General features: G+C 41.5%; 1 protein-coding gene across 1 annotated transcript in view; it reads right to left on the bottom strand.

The window, feature by feature from the left end:
- NFXL1 (nuclear transcription factor, X-box binding like 1) overlaps positions 1 to 19370 on the bottom strand; it is a 61754-nt gene extending 42384 nt beyond the window's left edge. Inside the window, exons 1-11 of the mRNA XM_063136319.1 lie at positions 19205 to 19370; positions 14833 to 15003; positions 14231 to 14340; positions 12615 to 12748; positions 10240 to 10418; positions 9743 to 9904; positions 9447 to 9547; positions 7879 to 7993; positions 7405 to 7529; positions 4743 to 4865; positions 2455 to 2545 (exon numbers count right to left, since the gene is read on the bottom strand). Of these exons, the coding sequence (XP_062992389.1) occupies positions 2455 to 2545; positions 4743 to 4865; positions 7405 to 7529; positions 7879 to 7993; positions 9447 to 9547; positions 9743 to 9904; positions 10240 to 10418; positions 12615 to 12748; positions 14231 to 14340; positions 14833 to 15003; positions 19205 to 19370 (1477 nt within the window). The remainder of the gene's footprint in view (positions 1 to 2454; positions 2546 to 4742; positions 4866 to 7404; positions 7530 to 7878; positions 7994 to 9446; positions 9548 to 9742; positions 9905 to 10239; positions 10419 to 12614; positions 12749 to 14230; positions 14341 to 14832; positions 15004 to 19204) is intronic.
- Positions 19371 to 21431: the final 2061 nt, after the last annotated feature.

A 21431-nucleotide genomic window follows, 5' to 3' on the forward strand; every position in this document is an offset into this window, starting at 1 on the left:
CGTATAATTTGGAGGCATTTATTATTCTCCGTATTATGCAAGCTATATGAGAGATTGAAGTAAGAAATTGTCCAATTAGAGGAATTAAAACTCACAACGGTATTATGAATTCAGAAGACTTCAGACTGACCAAATTGCAGCTCCTAGAATGTGTTATTTATATTTCATGAATTCATATGAACAAAAAATAAATATCACCTCTCTCTACTTTCAGAAAAGTCATAAGAGAATACCATTTTTCTGACCTTAACGAAAAGCTATTTTTTTAATCACAGACAGCAGAAATGCAAATGTTTCCCTCAACATTTGTACTCCTCAAGCATCTCTGAAAAAATATGAATATGCTTTTGTACAATAAAAAAAATGAGGGTGGGAGAAATATAACAAGAGAAAAAGAAAAGTTATCATAGGTCTCATCTACAACAAGCAGGATATTCCACTATGAAAGCAGTATGAAAGCGGTATATGAAATGCAGGAGCCACACTACTGCTTTATAGAAGTATTGAAGTGCACTGACAACTGTTGTAGTCCATGACACATACCATATACCACTTTCAGAGTGTTATATCCTGCTTGGTGTAGATGTGTCATGGGCCCCAACAGCTGTCAGTGCACTTCAGTACCGCTATAAAGAAGTAGTGTAGATCCTGCAGTGCACTTCACTACTGCTATGGTGGGTGTTCAACCTGTTCTGGATGGGGTTGCACTCCCCCTGAAGGAGCAGGTTCATAGCTTGGGGCTTCTCCTAGAACCATCTCTGTCACTTGAGGCCCAGGTGGCCTCGGTGGCATGGAGTGCCTTCTACCAGCTTCAGTTGGTGGCCCAGCTACGCCCCTATCTGGACAGGGATAACCTAGCTTCAGTTGTCCATGCTCTGGTAACCTCCAAATTAGATTACTGCAATGCCCTCTACGTGGGGCAGCCTTTGAAGACGGTTCGGAAGCTGCAGCTTGTGCAAAATGCAGCGGCCAGATTGATAACTGGAACCAGAAGGTTCGAACATATAACACCGATTCTGGCCCACTTGCATTGGCTACCTATACGCTTCCAAGCCCAATTCAAGGTGCTGATTTTAACCTATAAAGTCTTACACGGCTTGGGACCACAATACCTGACGAAACGCCTCTCCCGACATGAACCTACCCGTACACTGCGCTCAACATCTAAGGTCCTCCTCCAAGTGCCTACTCTGAGGGATGCTCGGAAGATGGCAACAAGGGAGAGGGCCTTTTCAGTGGTGCCCCCCCCCCCCAATTATGGAATGATCTCCTCAATGAGGCTCGCCTGGTGCCAACATTGTTATCTTTTCGGCGCCAGGTCAAGACTTCTCTTCTCCCAGGCATTTAACAGCGTTTAACAACATATGCTAAGTTTGTTTTTAATGTCCCCTAGAACTTTTGTTGTTTAAATGGATACTGTTTTATACTATTGTTTTTATTATATTTTTGATGTTTTTAAATTTCGTATACTTTTTAATGTTCACTGTTTTTAATTTTTGTAAACCGCCCAGAGAGCTTCGGTTATGGGGCGGTATATAAATTAAATAAATAAATAGTGTGGCTCCTGCCTTTTATAAACCGCTTTCATACCACTTTCATAGTGGAATATCCTGCTTGGTGTAGATGAGCCCATAGTGTTTAGCCAAATATGAGCAATTAATTCAGCCTCAGACATTCCAAGTATTTCACAAGCCAAAAGCATAGCAACTGATTGGCTGGGTTCAGACAATCAGTAGAGGAAAAGAAGCCACAGTGGCTTCTTTTTCCTGCCCTGAACGGGCTGCTTATGCACCTGTCATTTCCCTAATTACCCTTGCCATGGCGCAGGTTGCTGGGTTGTCCGAACCCAGCAAGGTGCATGGCCAGGGTGGCTTCCAAACCACCAGAAGCCATGGTTTGCGGGATGGTTTGGAAGCCACTCCCACTGCACACCTCTTGAGATTCAGATGATGCAGCAACCTGTACTACGGCGAAGAAATTTAGGGAAATAGCGGGCACACCAACAGCACGTTCAGAGGGAACCCACCGTGGCTTCTTTTGCCCGCTGAGCATCCAAACCCAGCCACTGTGTGGATAACTGTGTAAATATAATTTTCAACAACATGACATGTGCCAAATAGCATTTTACACTTGCTGTATAATGTTCCTTTCTTAAGAACCATTAACAACCTGGGACCAGTCACTTAAAAAGATTAAATGAACTCATAAAGTGAGCTTTGAACATTTGAGCTAGCGGCTTTTCACAACTTATGCTTTAACATACTTTGCTGTCACCTTTCCATCTTGGACATCCCCTTACCAAAACAGGCTAGACACTTAATAATGAATCTGAATTATAATATGAAATTGTGAACTATATGTTTTCCAATATTGAAAAAGTCCCAGCTGAGTAGAGTTTTAAAAAGTGCAATTTAGTTTGAAAGGTGACACGAAAGTTTTCCTCTGCATTCTTACCTCTGTGGCAGACAGAAGGACACTTGTGATTCCGACATCCTAATGTTCGTCCACAGGCTTGATCACAGGGTGGGCAATTTCCAGAGCAGCACTGTATAAAACACAAATCATAGAATCATAGAATAGCAGAGTTGGAAGGGGCCTACAAGGCCATCGAGTCCAACCCCCTGCTCAATGCAGGAATCCACCCTAAAGCATCCCTGACAGATGGTTGTCCAGCTGCCTCCTGAATGCCTCTAGTGTGGGAGAGCCCACAACCTCCCTAGGTAGCTGATTTCACCGTCGCACTGCTCTAACAGTCAGGAAGTTTTTCCTGATGTCCAGCTGGAATCTGGCTTTCTTTAACTTGAGTCCTTTATTCCGTGTCCTGCACTCTGGGAGGATCGAGAAGAGATCCTGGCCCTCCTCTGTGTGACAACCTTTTAAGTATTTGAAGAGTGCTATCATGTCTCCCCTCAATCTTCTCTTCTCCAGGCTAAACATGCCCAGTTCTTTCAGTCTCTCTTCATAGGGCTTTGTTTTGAAATATAGCAATTGTTATTGAAGACTGCAACCTACAGGCACTAACCTGGCAGTGATCCCCATTGGACGCAGTGGAAATTATTTAAGAACATAAGAAGAGCTGGATCAGGCCAAGATCCATCTAGTTCAGCATTCTGTTCAAACAGCAGCCAAGCAACAGCCTGTGGGAAACCCACCCTTTTCTTCCAGTTCCCCAGTAATTTGTACAGAGGCATCTGGACCAGTAGTCATTGATAGCCTTATCATCCATGAATTTGTCTAATTCCCATTTAAAGCCATCCAAATTGGTGACCATCACTACATTTCTGTGTAAGCATACAAAGGATTATGCTATAAAACTCACATACAAGGAAGCAGTAATTATTTTTTAAAGACCGCTAACTACGTCAAAGACAAATTAACATGTCAGCATGTTCTTTTCTTAATGCAATATTTTCAGGAAATATGTTGCCATTTTAAAATGTTTTAGCAGTTTGAAGATCAAGCCTACATGGATGGAATTTTTAATAGTTTTAAAGCAGGAATAATTATCTTATGATAAGATGATGGAAGGCAAGTCCCAGTTAGAGAATTGGTGTCATGTAGGTGCTAAGAGTATAAAGCTGAGATGTATACAGTCCAAATCTTGCCTCATTCATGAACTAACTAGATGGCCTTTAGCTACTATTCCTTTAGCCAGAACTCCCTAGCCACAACATAGGGACAAAATTGAGTTAAGTTACAAGGATGTTCCAAAGATTACCAAAATAATTTATGAAAAATTTTCAGACAATCTAAAACACTAATTATTATGGTTAAATATTTTGCTTTTTACAAGGTGTATATATTGTACTCCAGCATATCTATGATTCTGCTAAAAGGATTAGTTGGATTTGGTATTTTTTAAAGGAGTGCGCGCACCAACTAACAGGTTTATAAAACAAAGTCAAACGGAGTCTCCAAGGAGACATGTGAAGTAGTTTAACATGCTGCTTTTTCAAAAACAAGTAGCATCAGCTGGGGGGGGGGGCGGGGACGGACAACTGATCATTACTAGATTTTAACCAGAATGAAGGGGGAAATTAATTATTTCCTCCCCTGTGGTGAGCTTGAGGAAAATCTCTCATCTGAAGGTGCTATTACAAGACAAGGCAACCTGGTGCTCTCCAGGTGATGTTGGAGTACAATTCCCATCAGCCCCAGCCATTCCCATAATTTCGCCTCTATATCTGAAAGATTTGAAAAGCTGGTATATGTAATACCAAGCAAGCACCTATTCCTCTTCTCTATTCCTCATCTCAGTCCTTTGAACCTTTCAAATCTATTCCTTCTTTGCCTGAGGAAAGCTCATGCATAGCAAAACTAGCATTTCAGCAACCTTATCCAATAAGACCTACTCCCCTCCACATTCTGTATATCTTTCATAGCATAGGCACTTTAATAGCAACAATTCTAGAATCAGAGCATTCCCAAGGAACTTAATTTCTTTTCATGAATGGAAATGCAGTAGAGGAGAACAAGGAAGTCCTACAGAAAGGGTCAGCAATACAGACCACCCTGGAAGTAGAACACTGTAGTGAGCGCATTTTTAACTTTTGTAAACCACCCAGAGAACTTCGGCTATAGGGCGGTACATAAATGCAATAAATAAACAAACAAATAAATAAATGCATTTGAGAAAGTCACAAGTTTAAATGTACAGGCTGCTTCTAAGAAGCAAAAAAATTTTGGATGTTGAACCAAACTTCCAGTTAAAAATAAAATATTGATGCAACTTGAATACTTGCCTTCCTCTTGCACTGGTGTTTTTGACAGTCACGAATTTTTGTACACTTTGTTTCACAGAGGTATGGCTTATGGCAGGGCATCTGCTTTGTATGCTTCCCACAGCGACACTGCTTTTCAACTTCCTGCAAAGATATGGATGGAAGAAAAATAAAGCTAATTGACATAAATTAATGATGTCAAAATTAGGATATGTCATTGATAAAAAAGCTGACAGAACTATAGGCTCTGCAAAAAGAAGCCTTAAGAAGAGAAAAAAGTAGCCCATTAAAGGGTCTTATAAGAGATGGTGGCAATTAACCTACATAGATGTTTCCTGACATGTTGTGACAGAAAGCCTGAAAGAAACCATTTCACAGACTCTACAACTCCCATTATCCCTGACTACTGGCCATGCTGGCTGGGGCAGATGCAGTCCAACATGATCTGGAGGGCACCATGTTTCCTACCCCTGATCAGGAGGATTGTTTCACTGCAGCCAGAGATGGAGACATTTGCCCTCCAGAAATGTTGCCAGGCAGCAATATTCTGCCTACATTGTGTGCCTTTCCTCATGAGCATCCTGGTTCAAAAGGCTGCATTTGTCTGGATAGGAAGGCTGGAGAGATCTAGGAAGCTGGGACAAAATGCACTTGACAGTTCCCATTGGAATCTTTTGCTGAAATAGACATGGGAATGGACCCTCTATACCAGGGAAAGGCAACCTGGTGGTGCCCTGCAGAAGCTCATAAATCCATCAGCAAGGACAATGTCAGGGATTATGGGAGCTGTTGTCTAAAACATCTGGAAGAGACTAGGTTGCCTACGACTGTTCTATACACTAACGTAAAACTCCCCAAAATCGCTAATGCTCAATCTCTAACGTTCCTCTCTAATAAAAGCAATCTTGCATCACCCATCATTTAGCTATGGAGAGCCTTAAGAGCTTGTGTGTCCTTTATAAGATGTACTTTAAACTCCACCTAACACCTAAATCCCCTCCTTTGTTAAACAGGAAAGACAACAGCCTTTGTTTTGTGCACCTGGGACTCAGCATTCCAGGACCATCCTACTTTAACTGACTTAAGACTACCTGAACTGAGCCAGCAGTTTTCCCCTACGTTCTTCCCGGAGTGTGGTCTTGCTGGTAAACACTCAGTCTGCCTGGCTCTTGAGCTCCCAGGCTGAGTCCCAGTTCTTGTATCTCCAAACTTCCCAAACTCTCGGTGAGCATAGAAAAGGGTCTTGCTGTCTGGATCCTGGCCCCTTTTCTACCTTTCCACATCCAATGGATTCTACACAGTAAACTTTACCTTGCTGTGGCTGATGAAAGTTTCTTCTTTGTACCTTGTTTTTGGATTTATCTTGGCACATAGAACCCTGCTTCCCCTCCCTGTTTTGGACAGAGGAAAGCTCTCTCTCTCTCTCTCTCTCTCTCTCTCCCTTTTTGTCTCAGCAGATTTTCACATCCCCCTGCAATTCCCCATTTCTTTAGAAGCTGAAGCAATCTGCTACATATTCTCCTTGGCAGTATCACTTCTCAGCCTGTATCATCTCTGGGGCAACCATCACCATTACCTGCCTAATTGCTATTTTGTTATACTTTCTCAATAAAACTAAATTTCTGGGGAAACTCTGACTTCATCTCTGTTGCTCTTCTAAATACTTTACAAGGCCATTCTACTACCCAGGCTTTGACCCAAAGTTACAAACACTGTGCTCCTGTGTATTTGGTATTTCTGCACCAGCTCCACTGGACTGACAGCAACTTGCCGTCTGGCAAAAAAGAGACAGGGTCACAGTGGGAAATGGTTCCCTTAGCACATTTATTTATTTAATTTACAATATTTACATACCATTCCCCATTGTGTACAACATAAAAAAAACCAGAACACTTTAAAATAGATTTTAAAAGAAGCAAAATGTACAGTGAACCGTGGCTGGTCATTAAGGAAAGGCTTCCTGGAATAATGACATTTTCAGGAGGTACCAAAAGGAATACAAAGTTGGCACCTACAGAGGCAGGGAATTCCATAGGAGGGGGCTACCACGCTGAAGGCGTGGACTCCAATCGGAGGATGGGTCTATGTGGAATCACCAGGAGCAGGCCCTTGGATGACCTCAGTGACCGGGAAAGTTGGTAGGGTAGAAGGCGCTCTCTGTTTTGTTCATAGCACATATGAACAAAACTGAACGAAATCAGTGTTCCAGAAAGGTTTATTCCCTGAATATATTGCAGACAGGCCAGAATAGTTAGCAGTGTAGAGTAGATAGTGACATATGTCCTGATTCTGAGAAATGACTGAAAGTTCCACCATAAATAAAATCATTGCACATAGAAAGCTAGCCTTTCAGGGGGAAATCTAGGCTAGATCTCTTCTCTGGCATGTTAGTTTTCTATAGGTAGAGATTTTAAAACATTGTTTGGATGCACATTCAAATTCAGATCTCCCGTCTGTAGTAGTACTGGCTTTGAAGAATAGAAACCAGGAGCTGTGGAGTTTGTTGGTTTCTTGCCTAAGAAGCAGTGGAGATGGGAAGCTTCCGGGCTCAAAGAGGAAGGAAGAGCCCCCCAAAAGAAATAAGTGTTTCATGGAAGCTCATCAAGGCAAGTCCCTTCAGGAGCCCTAAAATAATGCAAAGTTATTCAAAAGCAAATGATTGAACTGGAAGTGAAATGCTAACCTGTCTACAGATTTCACAGGGACCTCGATGGCAGCGCTGCGAACATCTATGAATCCCACATTCAAGAGCCTTGTCACAACTGTCTCCGCAAGTAGGCACATCTTCCGTACAGGGCAAAGAAAATTCTAAGTGGAAGTCAAAATAAAAACGATAAAGTTGTTGCCATTTAATATACAATCGAAAAGGGCAACATACATTTTCATGTTTCTCCTCGTTTCATTTTTAAAAATGATGTTGCATCAAGACATGGAACTAAGCAGGAATACTTTGTTTTTGAATCTGTGAAGTAGTTCAACTAAGCTAAGTGTTAATATCATTTGTGCAGCATAAGCGTTTAACCGAACTGCTGTGTTTTTTCTCTAATTAGCTTATTTCTAAATGCAGTTTGGATTATTTCAGTTTGAGAAAGCTCAACCATATTGGCCAGCTGGATGCATGCCTAATAAGATAAGCAAAGAAGAAACAAACACGTACTCGATTTTCCACACGGACAAGATCTTTTCCCAGACCGAGGACATTCCCCGCAGCGGCCACCATGACAAATCTGTTCGCAGGCATGAAAACCACAAGGCAATGTTTTGCCACAAACCTGGTGGGAAAACACATATAGCAGTTGCAAGTGAGGAACTTAGCAAATTAACAAAAGTACAAATTCCAACACAAAGCAGGAAGGAAAAAAGTGAACTCTTAGAACAATTTAGTATATAAACCACAGGGTAACCGGAAGTTATTTAAGGCCTTAAGAAACAAAGCTTTGTTGAAAGGTGCATTAGCCTTATTCAGCCAGAAAAGATGACAAGAGGCTACAAATTTCATGACAGTAATTCTTTCACTCCTTAGATCATGGGTGGACAGTAAGTACATCTGCAGAAGGTTTGGACCAACTCCCAGCTTTCCTGACCACTGGCCATGTTAGCAGGCGCTTCTGGAAGTTGAAGTCCAAAACACCTGGATCTCTACCAACTGCCAGCACCTGCCTTAGATTACACTTTCTAGTTCTTCAGATTTTAAACACTGAGCAACTAAAGCTTTTATACTGTCACTAGCAAAATTGTTGTCATTACAGCAGCTGAAGGCCTGCAGATTGGACAGATATGAAATGAGGTAAGTGCACTCTGTGGGTCCACTCGTACACACAAGTTTGAACGGGACTTGTCAGAAAGTTTCAGACTGCCAACAGCCACGGGCTGGGGGTAGGATGACCAGATATTTATTTATTAATTTATTTATTGCATTTTTATTCCGCCCAATAGCCGAAGCTCTCTGGGCGGTGCACAAAATTTTAAACCATTCAAAGTATAAAAAAAGTATAAAAACATGATATAAAATACAATATAAAAGCACAACCAGGATAAGATGTAGGAGAGGGTTCCTATACCTTTAGCAGTTATGTAGAAAAGGGAGGTTTCAGCAGGTGAAAAAGTTGAACATGCTGGAATTTCTCTATTCTACTTCATGTGCAAAAAAAGGGTGGCCACGTTACAAAGGAGGCAAAAATGGGGATAAGGTGTTTGATTTCACATTTTTATGCCAATCAACAGCATACCAATGAGTAAGCACTAATGCCTCAAAGTTTTACAGACTTACAATAATTATAAAATCCAACATTTACTGGAGTGTATCACATGGATGCTTATCAAGTAATTCTTTAGGTACCTTATTAAATGATTTTTATTCACAGCCACTTGCATAAGGGTGACAACTGACTGTAGACTTTATGTTATTGGCCTGTAATTCCCATCAACTCTATCCAGGATCATTTGTTTGCAATAGACTTGGAAAAATGCTATTGCAAACAAACAGCTCCTACATGAAGACAATAATTCTGACAACCAGCACCTATACATAATCCCAGTTAGATTATGAGTCAATGGTAGGGCAGCAGATGTTCACATGTGGCTGTTGAACAAGTGAACTGGGACTAAAACTCATTTCCCCCCTCAAGTCACACCCTAAAACCCACAAGGTTTTCTTAAGGGGGGGGGAGGGCGTAAACATCTGCTAACTTTCTTGTAAAGCAAAGTTCCATAAAGAAAATGTACCTGATCACACTGCCATAAAGGACTTGCACAAAGTCTTTCTGCTACTTGTCTACCACAGATACAGCTTTGCTTACTGACCCTTGGACAGGGTTGACAGTCTCCTAAAAGTAAGGTGTAATAAATGATTAGACATTAGTCTGGAAAGAGATCATTTCAAATATTTTTCTCCCGGGGGTGGGGTTGGCAGGAGGAGGGAAGAAAGCTGATTCTGCAGACAAATGTAAATGCAAAAGAGAATCAATTTGCAGAACAAAAAAACAAAAAACAAACACCCTTTCTGAAACTGCTTCATCTACCTGGATGACAAGGTTTCTCACAGTTGTGCTGTCCACATGGAAGTTTCCGTCCACAGGGCAGCTGACATGACCATTCTTTTGTACTGCATCTCCGTGGCACAGGCTTAGCCTTCCTACAGTAACAGGTTATTGTGATCATCTTTGGACAAGGTGGACAAGGACCTAGAGTGACCAAAAGAAAACAGCACTAAGAAACAGACAATCCAAGAGATGTTGTCTTGAGTTGTGTGTCCACTGCAGTATAATCAGCAGAATGGACCAGGGAGATGATGAAGGTCATTGGGTAACCTCACTGGGTAACCATCGTATGAGAGAGAGAGAGAGAATGAACAGTCCATAAGTGGCCAGTACCCCAAAGTTTCACTTACCGATAGCTTTTCATAATGTTACCTGCTACAAAAATTAATTCTCTCAACAAGTAGCCACATTTAAATCCCCACTATCCTATGCTTTCAAGGGGCTTGGCTTTTATGATAGCTCAGCTTAACATTACATACCTGGGTGACAAAGCAGAAGACACCTGTGTCCACAGGGAGGCTTGAAATCCCTTTCACACACTTGGCCACAAGAATGTGGTACCAGCCAAGGATCCAACGGCGGATCCTCCACCTTTCCACAGTAGCAGTAGTAGCGAGTGGGAGTCTCAGATCGCTTGTACTCAAACCGGCATTTTGGACTGAAACGTAGTGCGGGAGGGGAACAATTCATGGAGAGTTCAGTACGTTTCAACTCAAGAAGATTATTATTGCAACTACACTTTAAACCAATGTTGATGCAGGTACAAATATAATATGCCAGCATGGGTGCTAAATGCTAGTTTTTAAATGAAAAGCAAAAAAAGAGAGGAACCCTCACTGTGAGACTGCAAAGAAAGGGAAAAGATCCACAAAGACAAAAACACGTCACAAACATGAAAGAATACAAACAAAGGAAAATGTTTAATATTTATACATTTTCCTTTGTTTGTATTCTTTCATGTCTGTGACATGTTTTTGTCTTTGTTAATCAACAGTAACTTTGCTGTTTATTAAATGTTTGCTAAATGTCCATTGACATTCATTATATGACTGCTGGCTAGGATAAATCGTGTTAAGGCTTTCGTACATGCTCAGCACATTGGGCTCCCTATATTTCGTGCGCTCAACTTCAGGAGTGTTGGTGGATCGTTTCCCTTTCTTTCCAGTTTTTAAATGAACACAGCACAACTGATACTCCAAAGTCAAATTTAAGACTTTCTTGTAACCACACACTGGGTGAATGCAAATATCTGGCCAATACAGAGAACAAGTGAGTGAGCTTCTTTTAGCCTGCTGAGGGTGTGTTGGCTCCCACAGACAGTGGATGAAGAGAACGCGTGAATGTGATTAAAAAAAAAAAATCTCTAAAAAAAAGCATGGCTGGATTGATCACAGAAATCTTCCTGGTGCCTTATCATTTCCAGATAACCGAAACCTCTTGCAACAGGCAAGTTGGTTGGCTGGGCTCTTACAAACCATGGAATGAATACTAGCTACTAATGCAGCAATTCTGGAATCGGTGGCTCCCCATCATGTCATTGTGCTACTACTGTATCAGAAACTAACTTGATCATTGGACTTTTGTAGCCTTAACAGCCTGGGCAGCAAGAACTGCTAAGCAGGGAATACTGGATGACTTCTTCAGATGCAACTCTCTTAGAGGACCTCCCAAACCCAGTTCTGGCCTTTTCTAAAAGGCACAGAAGTCTTAGTTTGCAAATAATAAAAACCTGGGGTTATAGCCGACACTGTGCAAGCAGACTTCAAGCTTGCACATGACAGAACTTCCCCTTTCCCTCCCTCCATGCCCACCCCCGCAAAAAAAATCCCTCTTCTCCTGCAGCTCCCTTTGCCCTCCTCTAAAATTGGTCTGGATGGTTCCCTCTGAAGTAGATGTGGGGGACTGGAGGGGGGTCCATTCTGCTAAAACAAGGAGGCATAACCTAAAAATAAAAAGATCAGGCAATAGCTGGGTTTTCTTCCGTGTATATATATATATCACACACAAACATACTTTGACTGGGTTCAGACAACACTATAACCAACGGTGGTTTAAATAGTCGACAGTTGATTATCGGGTTGTGTGCAGGGAGCTTTTTTAACCAATGGTGGTTATTTGGTCAAACTAACTAATGCAAATACCCAACGGTGTGCAGAGTTGGCTATTTGAACACCTTTGGTTATCATGTTGTGTGGTGGCCACCACTGGTTAGTCGCAAAGTAAGAGTGGTCAAAGAGGTGGCTGCCGTTCTAGTTCAGCTGGCAGGATAGATTTTCGGTAGCAATAGCTGATGGGATACTAGCAGGAGGACTGAGTGGGGGGAGAGGGCAGGAGACTCCCCACACAACATTATTATCATGTTGTGTGGGGAGTAACCCCCTCCCCAGATAAACAACTGTCAAGTTGATTATTACCCCACCATTGACTATCTTGTCTGAATGTAGTTTGTCTCTGCATATATCATTTCAGTGTGGCATATACAATTGTCTTTTGATTATTTCTATAAAGAAAGAAAAAAGACAGTTGCTATTTTATTGTGGTTTTTTAAAATCCATAAATGGGTTCTGGATCGAATATGCTTAAAAGGGTAGTTTAAAAACGTTAAGTGGAACGGAACAAGGAAACTGGCTCTGGATTGCGATGAGGACTTTCAAAAATTATATCTCTGATGAAGTGAATAAAAATGGTCCAAGTCCTAATTGGAATCATGAAGCAACATTTTGTTAATGTTAAAGGCCACATTAGAATACACATTTTGTTGTTTTAAAGCTAGACTCACTCTTCTCTCTAAAGCTATAACCCAATTATTCTGCCACATAAAAGCAGCTTTCAAAATAAATCCTTAAAAGCCTACCATGGCCATGGATAATCCTTTTTTCCAAAATCATCATCTGTCAAGGGAGAAGATATTAGGAAAAGGCTGTCCTTTGCCCACTTCTGAATGCATGGCATGTGAAATATGCAGAAACATCCAGAGCAGCTCCAGACCTAGAAGACAGAGAAAGCTGCATTAGAGTCCCTTCCTAGTAAATTTGTTGATTCAGCATATGAAACCTAACCCTTAAAAGCAATCTAAAAACACTAAAGAGAAGGGTTTTTTTTATTCATTGCCTGATGTAGAAATACTTGGCCATCTGGCTGCCTAGGGCAACCATTACGTTTATTCAAAAAAATTATCTTCAGCTATTTGCCACATTATCATCCCTTGTGGCTAACAATACATGTAATACACACTAAAATTCAATAAACCACATTAGCATAACAGCAATTACAATACCAGATTCTAGATTAAAAACACACATACGAAATCTAAAAATATTCCTTTAAAATGAATGCTTAAGTTTCTTTAAAAGGCTGTAGCGATAGGATCTGGCAAGCCCTCTAGAAGAAGCATAGTTATAGGGCTGCAACAAACAAAGCCTAACCCCAGATTCTGCTAGATCAGGGATTGGCAATTTGGGGTCCTCCAGATGCTTTGGCCTAACTCCCATCAGCCTTCACCATTGGTTATGCTGGGGGAGTTGTAGGCCAAAACAACTGGAGTGCCACAACTTGTCCACCCCTGTGCTATATTTTAAGCAGAAAATAAAAATTATTTTAAGCCTCAAAATAAAAAAGACAGTGATCAGGCACATTGAGCTAGTTCACATGTCATCAGCAAACCACAGGTGACGAAGCATGGGTTGTTGAAAATGCAGTGGGAACAAGCATGCATACTGGTTCCTGCATACCTTCCCCTCTCACTGTGATAAACAACCCAGGGACAGCCACAGATTAAACATGGGTTCAAATTCTGGGTTACTCATCCCCCAACATCATGACAAACAACCACATTGGGGCTATATGGCAATCCCAGGCACTGTGTAATATGGTACCCCTGCTCAAAATGAGCTGTGGCATTTCATCTGATTCTAGTCAATTTGTTAATTGTGGGTTGTTGACCACATGCCGGAAAAGGAAGCAGTTTTCTCCCATCTCTCCTTCAAAGAATTCACTCATCCTCTGGCCTGACTTCTTCAAGAGAATGTCTTAATCAGACTAGGTTCCCTCGTGTGTGTGTGTATCAGAATTGGATCAGTGAACGCAACATATATGGCAACTTTACTACTAGAGCTGGTAAATTCAACTGTAGTAGAAACTATTATGATGGGGAAAAATCTGCACTACGATGCAGATCCAACAAACACATATAATAGGATGAAAAAGAGGTTTGAATTCAGGAAGTCCAAATGACATATGGTTGTTAACAACAAAATTGCTCAGTCACACTGAACTATTGTTCATATCCAGCAACAAAACAAATGCCTGAATAAAAGGAGGCTTGTGTCACTTTCTGTGTCAGACCTTTGAAGGGGACCCCAAAGCTGGAGTCACAAATACACCTCTTTATATGCCCCCTCTCTCTCTTTGGATTCAAGAAGTAAATATAGAAAAAACGGTCCTATGATATTCATAATGTGAAATACTTACAGCTTGGTTTCTCTTAATGGAAGCAATACAAATCAAACATGTCATTGCCCCAGACTGAAAAGCATCATTCATGTATTGCCTTGTGCGTTCCAATTCACTCGCATCTCCATCTTGAAATCCAAGAAAAAGATTTTATTATTAAAAAAGAAAACAGTAATTGAGAATGTTTTATCCCAATTTCTAAATATGTTAGGGGATCAATGCCCAAGAATAATCACGTTAGACTGTGAAGCTTCCCCCCCCCCCCCCACGTAAAAGAAGATGCCAGGCTAATGTTTACGGCAACGTTGAAATGGAAACTACACATGAATCAAGGCCATGCCTCTTTTAACCCCAATCTATAATGGCTCCCAGACATTTGGCTGGGTACTGCTGGAAAAGGGATGCTGGATCAGACAGATACTTGTTCTGCTCTACCATGGCCCTTCTTATGATGTTTTAATTTTAACCGAAAATCTACATTTTTATATTTACTGCTACACTTAAACCTTTGGGGATAAAAAGAGCTATATTTCTGAATAAACATACTTCTAGGAACATACATCTAAAAATACTGATGTAAGAAATAGCGAAAGCCAAGAAAGAGAATATAAAGGCATTACCAGTTTGATTAGTATAAGTTGTAAATGTTTTGGCCAGTATTTTTCCATGTTTTCCTTCAACCTCTTCATCATCATCTTCAGATGAGGAATTAAACTGATCTTCAACAAGTTTTTTAGCTGCAGCTTGATTTGCCTTCTTAATTTCATCAAATTTTTTCTGAGAAGCTAGCTCTGTTAAAAGGAACAAAGTAAAATCCACATTAAAATATCAGTAGCCTAAAAGATGAATTTTTTTTTACATAAGCAATTCAAAAAACAGACAAAAAACCCTTTAAATGACTAACAATCTATGAAAAGATTTCAATATTTTTAAAAATATATTTTTAACATGGGTGAAAACCTGCTTTACTTTATAAATGGTACACAGTTTCAATTCTTCTAGAATGCAAGGACAAGGACAATTTTATTTAAAAATAAAATTATGCTCTTCAATATTCTCTTGAAACACTGCTACACTTCTTGGTTTCTTACTACTAATCACTAGCATCATCCACACTTCTGAAACTAGCCAACTGTTCAATATGAAAGTATGTGACCATCTGTGTGAAGAAAGTCTATCAGTCACTAATGGCTTGAGCCATTAAATATCACACATACATGTATATAGAATCATAGAATAGTAGAGTTGGAAGGGGCCTATAAGGCCATCGAGTCCAACCCCCTACTCAATGCAGGAATCCACCCTAAAGCATCCATGACAGAGGATTGTCCAGCTGCCTCTTGAATGCCTCTAGTGTGGGAGAGCCCACAATGGAACCCTAGGCAACTGGTTCCATTGTCGTACTGCTCTAACAGTCAGGAAGTTTTTCCTGATGTCCAGCCGGAATCTGGCTTCCTGTAACTTGAGCCTATTATTCTGAGTCCTGCACTCTGAGATGATGGAAAAGAGATCCTGGCCCTCCTCTGTGTGACAACCTTGCAAGTATTTGAAGAGTGAACCCTCGACAGCCCTCTTCAGAGATGGCCAATTTGGAGCAAAGAAGCAACAAGGGGAACGGAGCAATCAAGTCTTTCCCTGTCTACAGACTGTATCTCTACTCCAAACAGTACCTCAGCTGCTTCTACTCTCCAAGATGAAATTCCAAGCATGCATTTGAAAGAACAACGTAGCTTGGAGGAGAAGATCTGGAGGGAGAAGTGAAGGGCAGGGAAAGGGTTAAGCACTCATCTCCATCCCCAGGGCTGCTTTGTTCTGAATTGTCCTCTCTCTCAAAGGAGATTCTTCTGAAGTGGAGGGAGGGCGCATGTGCATGCACACCCATCAGGGTTCATTAACACACATTAATTCATGAATTAATTCATGAGTCATGCTTAGGATTCAAATAAGTACATTTGTGCCTGTACAATGCCACAAATGACATAGGTATTCAGTGTAAAGTACTGAAGAATTTAACTGACTGCTCATCTTTCAAACAAACTACCTTAAAATATATTTGCATTAGAAAAATCTCACTACTGATGTCCTTTTGAGATACTGAAGGAACATAAATTAATAAATAAAATCAAATTGTGAAAAGCCATCTTTAAATATTCCCTTTTCTATTCTGTTCCCTATTACAGTAAGACCAGAATCAAAAGAGCCATGAAAAAAACTTAGTTCTCAGCTATACCAAAGAGAGCAATCCTAAAAACTGTCAAGTATTGAATTAATTCTGATTCTAAGAACTAATAATGAATCATTTATCTGGAAATTATTTTTGATTTGACCAATTTTATTAAAAACCTATTGAACAGTTTACTCATGTGAAATATATGGGAAAAGATAGATCCTCAGTTAGGCTGTTTGCTCTACTATCAGTGTCACCTCAAGTGGAAAACCTAAGCTCTGTTTTCAATGGTTTGCGTCCTGAATTATCTTTTGCAAACAGAAGAGCTCCTGCCATCTTCAGAAGGGACTCAAATCTAGTGGAGGTTTCTGCTGGTGGTAAAGTGGAGGGAAGTAATTTTTACCAATTGTTCCTCCCCTTCCCCCACTCCCCAGCCACCCCAATCTCGCCCAATTTAGTGCCCTCCTGACATTTTGGATTTCATCTCCTATCACCCCAGCCAGAATATCCAATAGTCAGGAATCCTGGGAGTTGATCTAAAACATCAGGAGGATAGCAGGTTAAGGATGGCTGCCCCATACTATTCAGGGGAGCTCAGTTGGGAGTGGTGAAAACTGCCTTTCCCCCTCGTCCATTAGTAAGAGAGTCCCTTGACTAGAACTCCTTTGAGGGAACATTCCTGCCAGAGTGCTAGTTAGAATCCAAGCTAATGTACAGCTTTTGCTGTGTGAATGTCATTGCAAAGAGCGGAGAAAGGCACCAGTATGATCAGAGAAGAATAATTTTGCCAGAAACATGAAGTATTATATAATGTTTATAAATACACAACCCAATCCAAAGCCCTGGAGCACACCTCACTCTAATGAAGTGAGTAGAGAAATCCTTCAGATTATCAGAGTTCCATTTGGGCGCTGAAGCCCATCCAGATGTGAGGGACAATCCTGTCATAATGGGGAAAGGGGAAGCAAAGACTTGCTACAGTAGTTAGTAATATGTATAAAGTGCTTTGGATGCCAGGTGCTTGGTTACCATCTCTCTCTCTTTTCAGGCAAAAGATGGGCCGTAACCTGTCTCCCACACCTATACTTTTCATGTGGTTTTAATGTGCATCTCTGCCTATCAGCCTGATGTAGCAGGAGGGTAATTTATTACAAAAAGAATATTCACTTCAGTGGATAGAATCCACTGATACTACAGTGAAACTTTTGATTCAGTGCATGCTTCCACTAACACAAGGGAGAGCAATTTTTGACAATTCTCCTTTCAGCCCCCTATGTCCCCCCAAATCTGTTCTAGAATGGAAGATGCATCAGGATACTGCAGAACCAGCAAAATTTGCTCCCCTCTTCTTCGGGGGGGGGGGGGGGAATCCACTGGATCAAAACCTCCTGCACTGCAAGTGGAATGGCACAAGATTCCACCATATAGTATTTATTATTTTTCAGTCTGCTGACAATATGATTTTTCCCTCCTGGATTCTTCTATGATTTTCAGGAATTCAAACTGAAACCCACAGGGAATTAGCGTCTCCAGCTATCCACGAAGATTTAATATATGTTAAACGTTTGGGCCCTTTGTCTGCAACCAAGTGGGAAAATGCACTCGCCTGCACAATGTGTGCACCGTCATTCAAAAAGGCTCCCTATGCCTGTACTATGTTTAAAACAGTGCAAAAGTGCAGTGCTGGACAGAGGGTTTACTTTCATTGATGGTGATATATAAATAAATAATAATAATGATGAAAGTAAACCAGGATGATCAACCAGGATGATCAGGGATCTGGAAACAAAGCCCTATGAAGAGAGACTGAAAGAACCGGGCATGTTTAGCCTGGAGAAGAGAAGATTGAGGGGAGACATGATAGCACTCTTCAAATACTTAAAAGGTTGTCACACAAAGGAGGGCCAGGATCTCTTCTCGATCCTCCCAGAGTGCAGGACACGGAATAAAAGACTCAAGTTAAAGAAAGCCAGATTCCAGCTGGACATCTGGAAAAACTTCCTGACTGTTAGAGCAGTGTGACAATGGCATCAGTTACCTAGGGAGGTTGTGGGCTCTCCCACACTAGAGGCCTTCAAGAGGCAGCTGGACAATCCTCTGTCAGGGACGCTTTAGGGTGGATTCCTGCATTGAGCAGGGGATTGGACTCAATGGCCTTGTAGGCCCCTTCCAACTCTGCTATTCTATGATTCTATGGGGATGAAGATCATCAGGCCCTCTCAGAAACTCACCAGACTGGTGGAGATCAAGTAAGGGGAAAGGGTCTGACTTCATTCCCATGACCATGACTCAGTCTCCCCGTCCAGTACTAGTACAGGCTTAGATAGTCTTTTTGAATTTTCATCATCACTGCTGTGCACTGGGCAGAGGAGGTTAAAAAACCATGACAAACCTGCCCTAATGGGGACTAAAATGCCCAGCAAAGGGTGGGTGAAGGGGGAGACTGAGAAGAGTGAGCATGAACAATGTCTGCATGTGGATGGTGAGCATGCACGTGAATAGTGTGCATGCACACACGCGTGAATGGCGCGCACGCATGAACATGATATGTGCAGATGCATATGTGCATGCACACGTGTATGTGAACAGTGTGACCTCAATAGGTGAGGATTATAAAGCATTTCGTATATTTAAAAGAAGCATAGACGCACTATGATTACAGGCATCATCATTGCTCGTCTTCTCAGAAGTGGTTCCAGGAGATTTTTCTTGCTCCCTTAAAAATAACATTTTAAAAACGCCGTCGCCGGGTCTTCCCTCTTCCTTCGGGCCCGACGTGGAGCATGAAGCTGTGCGGGGAAGGGGCGGTGTGGGGAAATACTCACCATTGGCTCCCAATACGGTGCTCTTACACGCGGAGACCGTTGAAATGCCTCCCGCTCCTCTTGCCCTTCCCCGGCCGCCGGGCCCGTTGCCTGCGGGGAGACCCCCGGCTCCGCTTCTGCCCCTGCCCCTACCGCGGCCGCCCTGGCGCCAAGCCGGCCCTTCCATCCCTCTTCCGCCGCTGCCGCCACCGGGTCACTTCCAAGCTTAGAGCTTAAACGAACGGGAGCGGCTAGGAGCCCCCTTCTCCAGGCGCTCGCTCGCTCCCACCGCCGGCCTGCGCAAAGGAAACACCGCTGGAAACGAACCAGGTGTATGAAACGCAGCGCTTTGCCTTCTTCTGCAGGTCACGACGTGCCAGCGTAAAAACTACAATTCCCAGCATCCCTCTGCGCAGTGGGGGAGAGAGAAGAAAGCCGGCTAAAGTCTTTACATAACCGGAAACAGGAAGGGAGGACACCGGAAATGTGGTGGAGGGGGGGTTCTCCCCTTCTTCTGTTGAGCCCATACCGAATAATCGATTGGCCTCAGTATTTTAGAGTAAGGATACAGTGAACGGTAGAGGAGAACTGCGGCACGTGGGCCCAGGGGCGAGCAGAAAGTAAATCTCTAGGTGAACTTCAACTCCCAGCATTCCTTGTCATTGGACATTCTGGCAGGGGCTTCTGGGAGTTGAAGTTTTAAAAAAATGAGAACCTATGTACACATGTAATACAATTGCCTTTTTTCAGGTTTCAGCTTCCTGAGGACTCAAAATAACTATAGCTATAGCTGAATTGATTCTTTCTTAGTTGTCTCAATACAATATCCCAGTGGACAATTGGTGATGCAGGCTGCAATTTAACTTCCTTTGTCTATTTGTATTTAGATTAATTGAAATTTATCTCCCATTTTAGGGATGCCAAGACCAGAAGAAACAAATGTTCGTGACATCTTAAAAGATAAAGGGTGCATCCTATACATGTTTAAAGAAAAAGCCCTACAGTCCCCAGTATGCCCCAGTCAGTATGGCTAGATGGATTTATTTTCTGCCTAAACATGCATAGGATTGCACCCTAACATGTTTATTATGGCATAAGCATTCTTGCATTTGGCAAAAAGCATCAAAATAGTACGGTACAGAAGAGCTATTAACCCTGTAGACGACACACTAAGCCACATTGGTTAAGCATTTTGAGCTATGACTTAGCATGTTGTGTGAACCATTCTTAACCATGGTGGCTACATAACCACATTTTAAATACACTCACTCACTATTTGCTGCAAAATGGTTAGCAGCCTAACCATGGTTTAGTGTGTTGTCTGAACAGGCCCATTGAAAAGACACACCTCCCTCTTGTCTCCTAACAGAACTTTTAAGTGACAGATTAGGCTGGTCCCAGCGACTAATAACAGGACTAACAGTGGTAGGAATTAAAGGGATATCATCCAGGAATTTCACTTTTGCTTCATTATCCAGCTTGGTAAAAGGAATGAACAAGTGGGAACAATTTACAACAAGAAATAAGGAATCTTTGAATCATTGACCAGGCAAAGTCAGGTAATACTTCCTGTTTCTGATGTTCCAGATCAAAGTTCAATTTGTTCACTGATTTGAGTAATGACGATCTGTGCCTTTCTCCCAGAGACAACATTCCTCTTGCATGCTTAATGTCAGTTTTAAAACGTCACTATGGCATTTTCAAGCAGATGTTCTTCCTCCACCTTTCCCCTCCACTGTCCTTTTCGTATGTAGTATGTTTTATACACTGAGGGCTGGTGTCTTTATTTAATGTATAGGTCCTAGTCATTGTAGGTGCTCTTTAAATAGTTATCTTTTATTTATTTAAAGCCAAGGGTAATCATATAATAGGTCACATGGTAAAAATTCAACACAACTATATATTCAAGAGATCACTTTAGATACATTAAAGGCTATGTATATTAAGTAAAAATAGCAAAATCCTGCATAGATGTCATTGATTATATTATTTTAAAAAACCTGGAATTCTTTTATATCAATATATCTCTATACCATGACACTGCAATTCATTATACATAATTACTTCTATCTTTCTGGGAAGCTACTACAAATGAAAATGGCCTATGAATAATAAACTTCTCAATATCTGGAAACCCAGAATGACTGCTGAGGAGTCCTGAGAAACACCTCTTTTGAGGTGCATTATACAGGGAACAACATGGAATATACTATTCCTTCAACTGATACTTGCTGATATAGACGTACAT

The sequence above is a fragment of the Elgaria multicarinata genome, chromosome 10, assembly GCF_023053635.1.
Source record: "Elgaria multicarinata webbii isolate HBS135686 ecotype San Diego chromosome 10, rElgMul1.1.pri, whole genome shotgun sequence".
NCBI lineage: Eukaryota > Metazoa > Chordata > Lepidosauria > Squamata > Anguidae > Elgaria > Elgaria multicarinata.